This window comes from Peromyscus eremicus, chromosome 16_21 (genome assembly GCF_949786415.1).
Source record: "Peromyscus eremicus chromosome 16_21, PerEre_H2_v1, whole genome shotgun sequence".
Lineage (NCBI taxonomy): Eukaryota > Metazoa > Chordata > Mammalia > Rodentia > Cricetidae > Peromyscus > Peromyscus eremicus.
This window is the reverse complement of record NC_081432.1, coordinates 19,219,074-19,231,294: the sequence shown is the minus strand read 5'-3', so window position 1 is coordinate 19,231,294 and position 12,221 is coordinate 19,219,074. Positions and strand designations below refer to the sequence as shown.

At 35.8% G+C, this 12,221-nt stretch overlaps 1 protein-coding gene across 1 annotated transcript in view; it reads left to right on the top strand.

Moving 5' to 3' along the window:
• Jmjd1c (jumonji domain containing 1C) overlaps positions 1 to 12,221 on the top strand; it is a 150,593-nt gene that overhangs the window by 72,213 nt on the left and 66,159 nt on the right. Inside the window, exon 3 of the mRNA XM_059243942.1 lies at positions 4,832 to 4,945. Coding sequence (XP_059099925.1) covers positions 4,832 to 4,945 — 114 coding nt within the window. The remainder of the gene's footprint in view (positions 1 to 4,831; positions 4,946 to 12,221) is intronic.

Below are 12,221 nucleotides of genomic sequence, written 5' to 3'. Positions count from 1 at the left end.
ACACACACCCATTCCGGAGTATAATCTGCTTGGTCTGTATAATGTTAAATAGCAAAATAATTTTTAAAAGCCCAAGCCACAGTTTTTAAAAATAGCTTAATGATAAATACTCTTTATTTTTGCCAACTTGATATTACATTTTTTATTTTATTTGCTTTCTCACCTTGGTAATTCTGGAAAAAAAACTTTGTATTTGCTTTACGAAGGAGACAGTAAACTTGAGCTCTTCGTCTCGCCACTAGTCTGTCTTTGTCTGTTGTTAAAATTATGAGCCAGTCTCTATGGCCGCAGCCAAATGAGTAATCACCAGTAATGTGACTCGTGCTGGAAGTGACTCCATCAGCACCTGTGACGGGGGATTAGTTACAGTTTACAGAGCACCGCCTCTTCCCTTCTCTCAGTGTGCCCTAAGCCAAGTCCTCGTTCTCATTTGGGTGTCTGTGCTGTTGGAAGCGACTGCAGTGTGTTTCCATGCAGACAGTACAGTGGGAAAGCTTCCTCTAGCTAATGGATGGCTGTTCTCTTTATTTGGAGTATCTTACTGGTTATGTAAGCGACCTCGGGAGAAATTATCCTGACCCAGATCGGAGGATGCAGTAGTGCTTCAGTTGCAGGATTTCTTCGTCGTTAACACCACTGTGCTGATGACAAAGAGCAAGTTGTAATCCTCATCACTGCCAGGGCTGAGCCGGGCAGACAGAAAATCGTCATTTGCTGCTGGGAGGCTTGTTAGGTTACAGCCTCTGCTTCGTTTTGTGGTCTTGGCTTTTCTTCCTATACAATGACGGCGCTGCAAGTGAGCTCAGAAATGCTTGGTTTGAAAGCCTTTGCCTGTGATTGTTTTTGAAGACTAAAGAAGTATTTATGCGTGATTCGGGGAAAAAAAAATACTGCTAAAGAACAGAATGAAATGTCAGCTATATTTACTGACCTTTAAAGCCTTGGGCTTGGATTGCTGAGATTTAAAGATACTTTAAAATTCTCAAGAACTAAGTACGGTTTGTATTTTTCTGCTTCCTTTTTCTTTTGTCTTTATTACATTTGGTTTTACTTCTTAGCCTTAAAAATTGAGGTCATTGCCTTTTATAGTTCTAGGCTCAGCGTTCTTAGTTTTAAGATTTCTAAAACTATTTAGAAAGAGGTTTACAGTGCTGCAGATAATTTAGTAACACTAAAAAATTAATTTTAAAAACTAGACTTCAGTTGTTTTAAGTGTTTGGGCTGACGTGTTTAGACGACACTGTTTTAAGGGAAGTAGGAGTATTGTTTTGTGAGGGTTTTTGTGTTTTCCTTTTTTTGGTGGTGGTACATCTTCCCTTCCCCACCCCCAACTTGTTTTCTAACAGTATCATGTTTTCAATAGACCTGCTTGGGTGGGAATTTGGACTTTGTTCTTTCAAGTAGCTCCAGTCTTTTTTTATTTATTTTTTTCACTTTGTAGGCTAAACCTTGACTTACAAAATGTGACCTAGATCATTTTTAGTTTCAATATTTTCCTTTGTTGAGATTTAGACTTGTATTTTTGTAGTTAATGAGCTTGATTTTTTTTTTTTTTTTAAACTTGAAAAAGGAATTGTTAAATGTTAACCGGAGATTGTTAGAAACTCTGACTGCAGACATAAACCCCATGAATTTCCTGTTAAGTACTGGATGGTGAGCTTTAATGTGTTTTGTCTGAGCAGCTGAGCTGTGCTTGAGAACTGTGGATGATTTATTTAAAAAGATTTTTCGGGGAGGGCTCATCTGTTGGCCTCTTCCTCATGTCAATGGAATGTGGTGCAGCATGGATCCCCAAACAGGATACAGTTGTCGAGCATTCTTCCTATAGCGCGGTCGGCCTTGCTAGAAATACAAGCTCGCAGCAGCGTTTATTTTTAAAGTTTGATTAACACTAACAGATGACATTAAGAGAACTCTTAATCCACTAATAAAATGGGAAAAGTGTTTTGTTTCAACTAGATGTTCAATTTTAAGTTAGTGTCTTTCATTTGGGTTTTCAAAGATTCAAGTTCTTTGTGATTAAGGCCATATTCTACTGGGCTTGCTTCCCTTAGGCTGAGGAAGTTCCTCATAGAATGTCTTTAGAGTTCTGAATTAGTTATGCATGAGTTTTAGTTTCTGTACATGCCAGTGCACCTACAGCAGAGAAACTTTTACTATGGATTCATTATTAAAGCAACAAAATCCATTTGTTTTCATTTTAATATGAACATGTTTAATTTTTTATGTGTTAGATACAAAAATTAACATGGTTACATAGTGGATTGCCACTTAAAAAATCATCGTATATTTTAACTGTATTTTTCATGTTTGTATTTATATTATTTTAATGAAGTAAATTTTTTACACTGGCACAGTTGGTAATTTAATATATTTTAATGTTTATTTAACAAACACTTGTCTCTGCTTGTTGAGGGTATATTTGTAATCTAAATGTAATTGTATATGGTATCATTTGTAAATCAGCCTTTTTATTTATTTGTCATACATTATTTGACACCCAAATTTTACCAAAGACTTTCTGTTAAATACCTTAAAATTCGAGGAATTATTTTATCTAGAAATTAAACCCCTTTCCTAGTTAATTTAAAGTTATTTAAATTATGTTAACTTGCTAAATTTTACCTCTAAATCGCTGGTCCACCTTGAAAAGGAGAGCTCTTGAGAAGATCTTCTCAGGAATGTTTTTGATATTATAAAATGACTGGGTCTCAGGAAATGCAAAACACCTGTATTATTTGTGTAAGAAAGAGGTACTTAGGACTAAGTTTACTTGTGTCAAATCCTGCTAAATTGAATTGTGTCTTTAGCCACTTAGATAATAATCTTTTGTGTATCGTTTTTGTTAACCTTTATGGCTTGGCCTGAAGTGTTTGGAAAAGAAACAGATAATGTCCAAAGATTGAAAGTCCTCTTGAGAAGGAGCCAGTGTTCATTCATTTACCAAAGCTAAACTAATAGAAGTATAACATGAAAAATTTTCTTTGTAGAAATAAGTTAGTAGCTATTCATGTTGTTAACATATTTCATATAAATGAACTTTTAAAAAAGTGAGTAAATTCTCTTATAAGTAATGATAGGATTTTGTGAAATAGTAATTTTAGGAATCTAGGCCCAAGAAATAAAGAAAATTGGTATCAGTGGGCATGAATAGATATCCAAGCAATGTGGGAATTTTCTATTTTGAAAAAGTAGTTTCCCCACACAAAATACTTTGATAAATATCTAGTACTTGAAAGGCTAGACTGGAACATAGTAGAAAGTCATTGTAATTAGATTGAATTAATCAGAAGTGTTGAAAATAAGTGCAGTATACAAGAGAGGGGGTTTGTTTGTATGTTTTTTTATTCTAGAGATACAAGGCTTCTTGTGCATGCTAATAAATTAGCACGTTACCCTTTTTCTGAAAATTTTCAGTGTAATTTCAATGAAAGAAAATGTTATTTGTTCACATAATTCATTTAATGTAAAATAGAGTAGAAATGAGGTATTTTAAAATATTTATTTATTCTCATGTACTGATCAAAAAGGTTATAGATTACAGGGAATCCATTTAAGTCCTGTTAGAAATTTCTTAAATGTAGAAATTAACTCTTTAAGAACCACTTCAAACTAAAAATCTTGACTTTTCCCTCCAGAGTACTTTGTATTTCTTTAAGACGTAATAACTACAAGAAAGGGTAAACACAAACACTAGCTTTAGGAATCCTGGAGACGTTTATTGTCTCTGAAAAAAAGTTTTGTTTTGTGTCCAAATGGTAACTCAGGTTGATTTGTAATGAGGAAACTGTGTGTGTGTGTGTGTGTGTGTGTCTGTCTGTCTGTCTGTCTGTCTGTCTCTGTGTTTAGAAGCCCAGTTGGTTATTGCATTTTTCAGGTTTTGATTCTTTTATAGGAAAGCCACAGGTTTTTTAAGACAGTAGAATTTTGTTTTCATTTAAAAATTTTTAGAACAAACAGTATAGATACAAAAATACATTTCATTTTTATTGAAGCTGACTGCTAAGAATAAGAATGTGGTGATAGTCATCTAAAGAAACAAACATGGTGTTCTTATTTCTTCCCTCTAACTTTCCCACCTCCCTTACTGCAGTGTGATCTCAGACTCACTTTCACAGTGCCAGAGACAGGAGATTTGGCTGCTGAGTAGACTGTGTGGTCTTTCTTACTGACCTCTTCTTGCTGCCCTCTCTGCTCTCATTCAAGTAACTGGATCTGCATTTGTTCTTGGAGCAAGACAGGGGTGGGGTTAGATCAGATGCTTCCTGCTCAGTATTAAAATTAGATGATAACTTCTCTCTTGATGGTTTAGAGAAAAGAGGGCAACTGTGTTTGACTTTTTCAGAAGCAGTTTCATTTTTTAGTGTTAAGCAGGAACATATTAAACAGGAACATATACATGTGTATCATCTGGTAGTCCCTGTTAAAAAATACACATCAGCTTGGCCGGGCGGTGGTGGCGCACGCCTTTAATCCCAGCACTCGGGAGGCAGAGCCAGGCGGATCTCTGTGAGTTCGAGGCCAGCCTGGGCTACCAAGTGAGTTCCAGGAAAGGCGCAAAGCTACACAGAGAAACCCTGTCTCGAAAAACCAAAAAAAAAAAAAAAAAAATACACATCAGCTTAATACAGTGTAATTTTTAGCTTGCTTATTGTGGTTGTATTTAATTCCTTTTTAATGAATACAAAATAGTCTACGGTTTGAATAAAAGCATTAGATTATATACAATTGTGACAATGATATTTAAACATGTATTCATATGTACCCTTTGTAGCACACTTTGAGGATAAAACCAGAAAATAACCATTAGATTGTTTTTCTTTTTTGACAGACCTTCAAACCATTGGTGGAAAATAGTATACCTAGTTCGATCACTGCAGTAGAATTCCTTATAGATAAGCAACTGGATTTTTTAACAGAAGATAGTGCCTTTCAGCCATACCAGGTAAGAAACAACACTACTTTCAAAAGTTGTTCATTAAACTTCATTTCATAATTAGGTATTCTTAAACTTTGTTTTATTTAACATATTAGGTATATAAGAAAGCAAGTGCATTCAATATATTTTGATTATAACATAATTTATCAGTTAATATGTGCTGAGACCTTCCTGTGAATCAGGAAGGTTCTTGCTGTTGTTAGGATTACAGGAGTGAACACAGCAGTCTTTGTCATTCTGAATGTTAGAAAAGAACTGGTTAGACACTACTCTTACTTCTGTTTATTTCCAATTCTGTACCAGTGAGAGGCTAGGTCTATAAACGCATTTGAGATTAGTATTTACTTTGTGAATACATCTTTTTTTTGTTATCTTTCTTATTTTATTTAAGGAGTTGTTGGTTTTGCATTATTTGGAATCAAACTCTGGGCTGTGATCAAGATAGTCACTTGTTTTCCCATTGAACTATACCAACAGCTCTTTTTTTTTCCCCCTTAAGAGGAACTTTTCAGTTGTTGGTAACTGAATAGTAGTTTAAGGAAATGCATTTTTAGGAAACATGTTTCCCAGTAGACAGTTAGATTTAAATTATGGGAGGAAACTCATCTCAAGTATGAACTATTTGATATGATACATACCTATAATCCTACCACTTAGGAGGCTGAAGCAGGAGGATCTTTTTCAGGGATAGCCTGGGCAACATAGTAAAACTGTCTGAGAAAGCATTAGAGTATATTGGGGGCAGGCAGTGGTGCTGGAGATATGTGTCAATCAATGGCCGAGGACTGGAGTTACCAACACCAACATCAGGCAAGTCACAACTACCTGTAACCCCAGCTCTAGGGAATCTAATGCCCTCTTCTGACCTTTCTGGTGCAGGTGTGTGGAATATATACACAGAGACGTGCACATACAAAGATAGGTAAAAATTAAATCCTTTGTCTTTTAATAGAGTAGGAGAGAATAGGTTTTTAATCTTCTAACTTATTAAAATTTTTAAATTAAGAGTGTTTACATTTTCATAATTGGACTTTAGCTTCAGTATTTTAAATATATACACATACATTTGTTGCAAATACTTTTCTAATTAAATGTTTTAAGTAATATTATAACTGCATTAAACAAAAAATGAGGGAACTATGTTAGTTTTTCCCTGGCAAGTAGTGGAAAGTTCATTGCTGTTTTGTTTCATACTAGTTACTGTTATTCAGAAAATGAAGTGTAGAGCTGTTGTTTCCATGGGAAGAACAAGGATTTAAGTTACTGAGCAGTGAGTTGTGCCGAAGTTGTAACACTAAGGGAATTGAAGTAGTTCTTTTCAGTTTGCAAAACTAAGATAGCAGTTCCTTTTCTGTAAATATTGTTTCCTAGTTTCAATCCTTTATAGATTTACATATGTCTTTTACTGTCTTTTTCTTCTTTACGTAGTGTAGTTGTTATTGTTTTATTTTGTTGTTTGGTACTGTGAGCTTTTATTTCTAGCTTACATTTATGGCTAAAATTCACAGCAAGTCCCAATAGAGGGGTTGGAACTTTCCCCTTGGATTTTATTTTGCTTTTGTGAGTGCTGCCTACTGACTCTGAGCCTTATTATCATTTGTTTGATTTCTAAAAGCTATTTAAATGTGCGTATAGATGAGATAAAGAGTATCTCGAATTCATAATGTTTTCCTCCTGCTTGCTTTATTAGCACCATGGAAATTTAGTTTGGATCTGAAGTATAATAGTTATATAATACTGCTTTTAAAAATAGAGTCTCAGTGGCCCAACTGCAACATGCTTGTTAAGAAGGGTGTGCTAACACTGGTGGGTTGCGCCGCCCCACTTCCCAACAGTTAGAGACATCTTTCAGCTTCTGGTCATTTGTTTTCTTTTTAATAACAAAAGCACAGGATCTAAAATTTTAGGTCGCTTGTTGAATTGTGTGATTGTGCTTGTTCAGAAGTGATCTATACTGCTTTTCTAATAGATATGAAAATCAACCTGTGGCCTAGACAGATTTTGTATCTCTGAGACTTGAGGTGACTCAGTGAAGTTGCCCCTTATTTGACATTTAATAATTGATGTTTCCAGACAACAGATATTAACCTAAGAGCACTTGACTTTTAGAATTTGTTAGTTTTATAAGAAAGCAATTATTTACAAGCAAGTGTTTTGCTTTTATTTTATTTTACTTTTTAGACAGGATTAACTCTATAACCCAGATTGTCCTACAACCTATGAACTTCATGTTTTAGCCTCCCCAGGGCTGGTATTATTGGTTGTGTGCAACCTCACCTGATTACAGGAAATTTTTATATTTAATACAGTTTTTAAAAAAAATCTTGTTAAAAGTATCAGCGTATTTCCTCCAGTTCATATATTTTTTGCATGCAGAATAGACATATGTGATGTAAGTCTAAGATGGTTTAACATCATTTCTCATAATTATTAAAATTAATGTGTAAAATATAGACACATTTGGAGAAAAGAAAAAGTACTGGAGTTTCTTTAATCAAAGAGATTTAATTCCAGAGTTCTTTTTGTCATCCGTCATCTAAGTAGTATCTATAGTTCCTTGGCATCTTAAACGTGGTGTCTGTTACTTCCTTGACCTCTCAACTCTAGAGGGTAATAATGAATAAGTCAAAGGACTTTGGATACTAGCCTTGCAATTTATTGTCACGTCTTTTTTTTTTTTTTTCACTTTAAATTTCATGAAGCAATTTCTTTGTAATCAAGTTGATAGTTACCTTTTAATAATGACTTAGGTATGGAGGAGGAGGGCTTATCTCTTCTTTAGAAATGTTTTTTTTTTTTTTTAGCTTATAGTAGTGAGACTTAAGTTTCATTAAAAAAATTCCTAGAAATGATGCCCCTTAACCCCAATCCCTGAATTCTCAGCATTCCGTTCTGTAGGAGTATGATTTACAGTTGTACAGCCCTTTTTTTTTTTTTAATTTGTATTTTTTATAAGTATAGTGGATGTTTTGCTTGCAGGTTAGGTATGCACCAGTGTTCATGCAATGCCTGTGGAGGCCGGAAGATGACATTAGATTCCCTGGAACTGGAGTTACAGAGAGTTAATTAGGTTCTAAGAGAGTGCTGGCAATCGATCTTCTGAAAGAACAGACAGTCTTCTTAACCACTAAGCCATCATTCCAGACTTGGAAACCATCCAACACACACACACACACCTAACTTAGGATGAGAACATAGATACAATGTAAGGAAATGTTTAAAAGTAGATGACTTAACAGTTAGTACAAGTCCTTTCACTTGAGTTCATTGGTTTGCGTTCTGCCCTTTTCCATGAATGATTTCAGTGTATCTAATATCAGATTACATATATTATTTGCTCTGGTCAGTTTTTAGGTGACATGAAATTGGATGTTTTCAATATTTTGGAAAGAATTTTGACCGGTGAGAAAAATTGAATCAGTACTTCAGATATTACAATTAAATGAATTTTCATTAGGTCACAGTAGCAACGAACATCTTTGACATTGTTAATTTTATTTTGTTTTTTTTTTTGTTTTTCCTGTGCACACAAAGGAGTTGTTTCCTTCTCTTAGTTTTCCTAGTTGCAGTTAATATTCTTTGAAGCAGAGGTGGGGGGAAGAGACAGGGAAAGCAAGTAGAGAACTCCATAGCACCTACTGCTGTTTTTGCTGGGGGAAGGTGGTGGAGTGAGGTGGACATGTCATTGCTTCTTTAGTTGAAGCCTTTTGGTTGTATTATAGTTGATTTTGCTCCACTTGGGAACGTGATACAGAAGTTGATATTTTTCCAATTAAGTTTGATTGTACTTTTGATCAGAGTTTAAATGATAAAGTCAGAACATTTAACTTTCAGCTTGATTTTGAAATTGGCTTGTCCTGCATTTGGCGACCAGCCATGCACACACCTGCAGTTTTCAGGTTGGTTGCTTCATACAGGATATAGAAGAGATTAGTTCTTGCCTCAGAACTGTATATGACTCATGAATTGAATATGATTTGATCTGCTTTGGTAGTACAGTATTTTCTAGGGATCACAATCTTGCTTTTTTCTTTTTAATTGAAAATAGTTTTTTTTTTTTCTTTTCTTTTTCTTATACAATATATCCTGGTTACAGTTTCTCCTTCCTCTACTCTTCTCAGTTCTGCTCTCCCATCTGGATCTACTCCCTTTCTGTCTCATTAGAAAAGAAACAGTCTTCTAAAGGATAATAATACAACAAAGTAAAATATAACCATCTCATCTTCCACCATGTTGCTCCCTGAACCCTGAGGGGAGGGATTTGATGGAGACATCTCATTTAGAGCTGAGTGTTCAAGGTCTCTCATTGTACATATCGTGTGGTTGTGGGTCTCTGCATTTGTATCCATCTGTAGCAGGAGGAAGCTACTCTGATGATGACTAAACAGGGCATTGATCTGTGAGTACAGCGAAATCTCGTTAGGAATTGTTACTGCTTTTTTTTTATTTTTGGACAGTAGTATTTGGGTTCACCTTAGGTCTGTGGGCTATCTAGTCTAAGGTTCTTGGTCACACAAGCAGTGCTGAGTATGGGTTCCATCTCGGGGAGCGGGCCTTAAGTCAAATCAGATATTGGTTGGTTACTCCCAGAAGCTTTGTGCCACCATTGCCCTAGCATATCTTATAGGCAGGACACCACTGGAGATCAAAGGGTTTGTGGCTGGGTGGATTTAAAGTTTCTCTTTTGGTAGTTTGCAGAGTACCTTCCTGTGCCATGGACACTAGAATGTAGGAGTGGGCTCGATGTAGGAACCAACGTGACTTCTCTGTGTTCAATGAATTGTGTAGGTGTTGTCTTCAGCAATGGGGTCTTGCTATCAGTTTGTGGAGAGCAACCTGTAGTCTTGACAACAGCCTGGGTTGGTTGGGGATTCCCATGGGACCCCTTTAGCCGACAACTCAATTGGATGCAACCCAGTCCCTATACTGGAAGCTTCATTTGGTTACAAGAGATAGCCAGTTGGGGCTCAGACTCCCTCATTATTTGATGATTTCATTTAGATCACCTTCGTGTATGCATTATTTTAGAAAGCTTCTGCTGTTATCAGGTTCTATACTATCCCTCAGATGGCCCTTAGTTTTAGCTGTCTCTCCCCATATTCCCTTCCTTGTCCCCCTCTTCTTTCCCCTCCCTACTTGTTCTTCCCATTCCAGTCGCCTGTCTCCAATCTATCCATAACTATCTATTCTGTTTCCCTTTCCTAAGGAGAGCTGTCTGTCTGTCTCCCTTAGTTCCTTACTCTGTACTCAACATCCTGTGGTTCTTTGGATTGTAGCTTGGTTATCATTGACTTAACAGCTAATAGCCACATATAAGTGAATACATTTGTTTTTCTGGGTCTGGGTTACCTCCATCAGGATGATTTTTTTTTCCTATTTCCATCCATTTGTCTGCAGATTTCATTGTTTTAACAGCTGAGTAATACTCTGTTGTATAAACATACCACATTTTCTTTATCCATTTTTCTGTTGAGGGGCATCTAGTTTGTTTTCAGTTTCTGGCTATTATGAATAGAGCAGCAGTGAACATGGTTGAACAGTTGTCTCTGTGGTAGGATAAATCATCCTTTGAGTACATGCCCAAGAGTGGTATAACTGCATCTTGAGGTAGATTGATTCTGATCTTCCTGACAACTGCCACACTGATTTCTATAATGGCTGTACAAGTTTTCAGTCCTGCTAGAAATGGATGAGCATTCCCCTTACTCCACATCGTTGCCAGCGTGAACTGTCACTTGTTACTGATCTTAGCCATTCTGACAGGTGTAAGATGAAATCTCAAAGTAATCTTTGATTTGCATTTCCCTGATGACTAAGGATGTTGAACATTTTTTTAAGTGTTTCTGAGCCATTTGAATTCCCTCTTTTGAGAATTCTGTTTAGATCTGTACCCCATTTCTAATTGAGTTATTTGTTTTCTTGATATCTAGGTTTTTTTTTTAGTTCTTTATATATTTTAGATATTAGCCTTTTATTGGACGTATAGATAGTAAAACTCTTTCCCTATTCTGTAGGCTGCTGTTTGTCTGAATGATAGTGTCCTTTTCTTTACAGAAGCTTTTCAGTTTCATGAGGTCCCATTTATTAATTTTTGGTCTCAGTTTCTGTGCCAGTGAGTTTAAGACTATTCCCAGCTTTATCTTCTGTCAGGTTCAGTGTATCTGGTTTTATGTTGAGGTCTTTGATAACCATTTGGAGTTAAGCTTTATGCAGGGTGATAAGAATGATTTTATATGAATTCTTCTACATTCAGGCATCGCTTTGACCAGCACTGTTTGGAGAAGATGCTCTTCTTTTCCAGTGTGTACTTCTGGCTTTATTTAAAAAAAAATAATAAGGTATCTATAAGTGTGTGGATTTATGTCTGGCTCTTCAATTTGATTCCATTGTTCAACATGTTTTGTGTCAATACTATGCTGTTTTTGTTACTATAGCTCTGTAATGCACCTTCACATAGGAATGTTGATACCTCCTGCAGTTTTTTTATTATTCAGGCTAATCCTCTACTTTTAATTGTAATGAAAGAAAATTAGACAAAGGACACTAGTTTAAATTCCTACATTTTTATGAAGAATTTGCTTCTCCAAATTTATGGTCCATTTTTGTCTGTTGTTTTTAATGTCTATTATAAAACTTGGGTGTTTTCCCTAGCATAAGGTGTAGTCATCGTAGAATTTAATGATTACGTTTATATTTGAAGCTCTGGATCATAATGAACTAAAAGTTGATTTGAAATGAAATTCTTAGTGTCATTACTCTTTGTAGTTTATAAACATTGAATCATTGTACTCAGTAAGTAGATAGAGTACTGCTGTGAGTGACTGGCTGGCTATAGCAAAGTGGGCTGGTTTGGGTAATCGGAGTACTTCTTTAGTTTCTGAGCTAGAGAGTGCTTCCAGACTTAGAAGACTATTTATTGACTTAGTATTTGATTTGTGTGGATGCATATGAGCCATGTCTGTGTAGAGGGCAGAGGAGTTTATTCTCTCCTTCCATCCCGAGAGTCCTGGAATCCTAACGCAGATTGTCAGGCATGGTGACAAGTATCTTTTACCCATTGAGCCATCTTGTTGGCCTGATGAGTCTTTATTATTTTATCTTCTTTTTTCTCCCCAAGACATTTTTGCTTGTGCTTTATTATGATTGTTACAAGTTTTCCACACTGGAATGCAGGTGTTTTTGTTATTGTTGTTGCTGTTTGTTTTGTTTTTATTCTTCTCTCATACATTACATACCAACTGCAGTTTCTCCTCCCTCCTCTCCTCCCAGTCCCTCCCTTTTT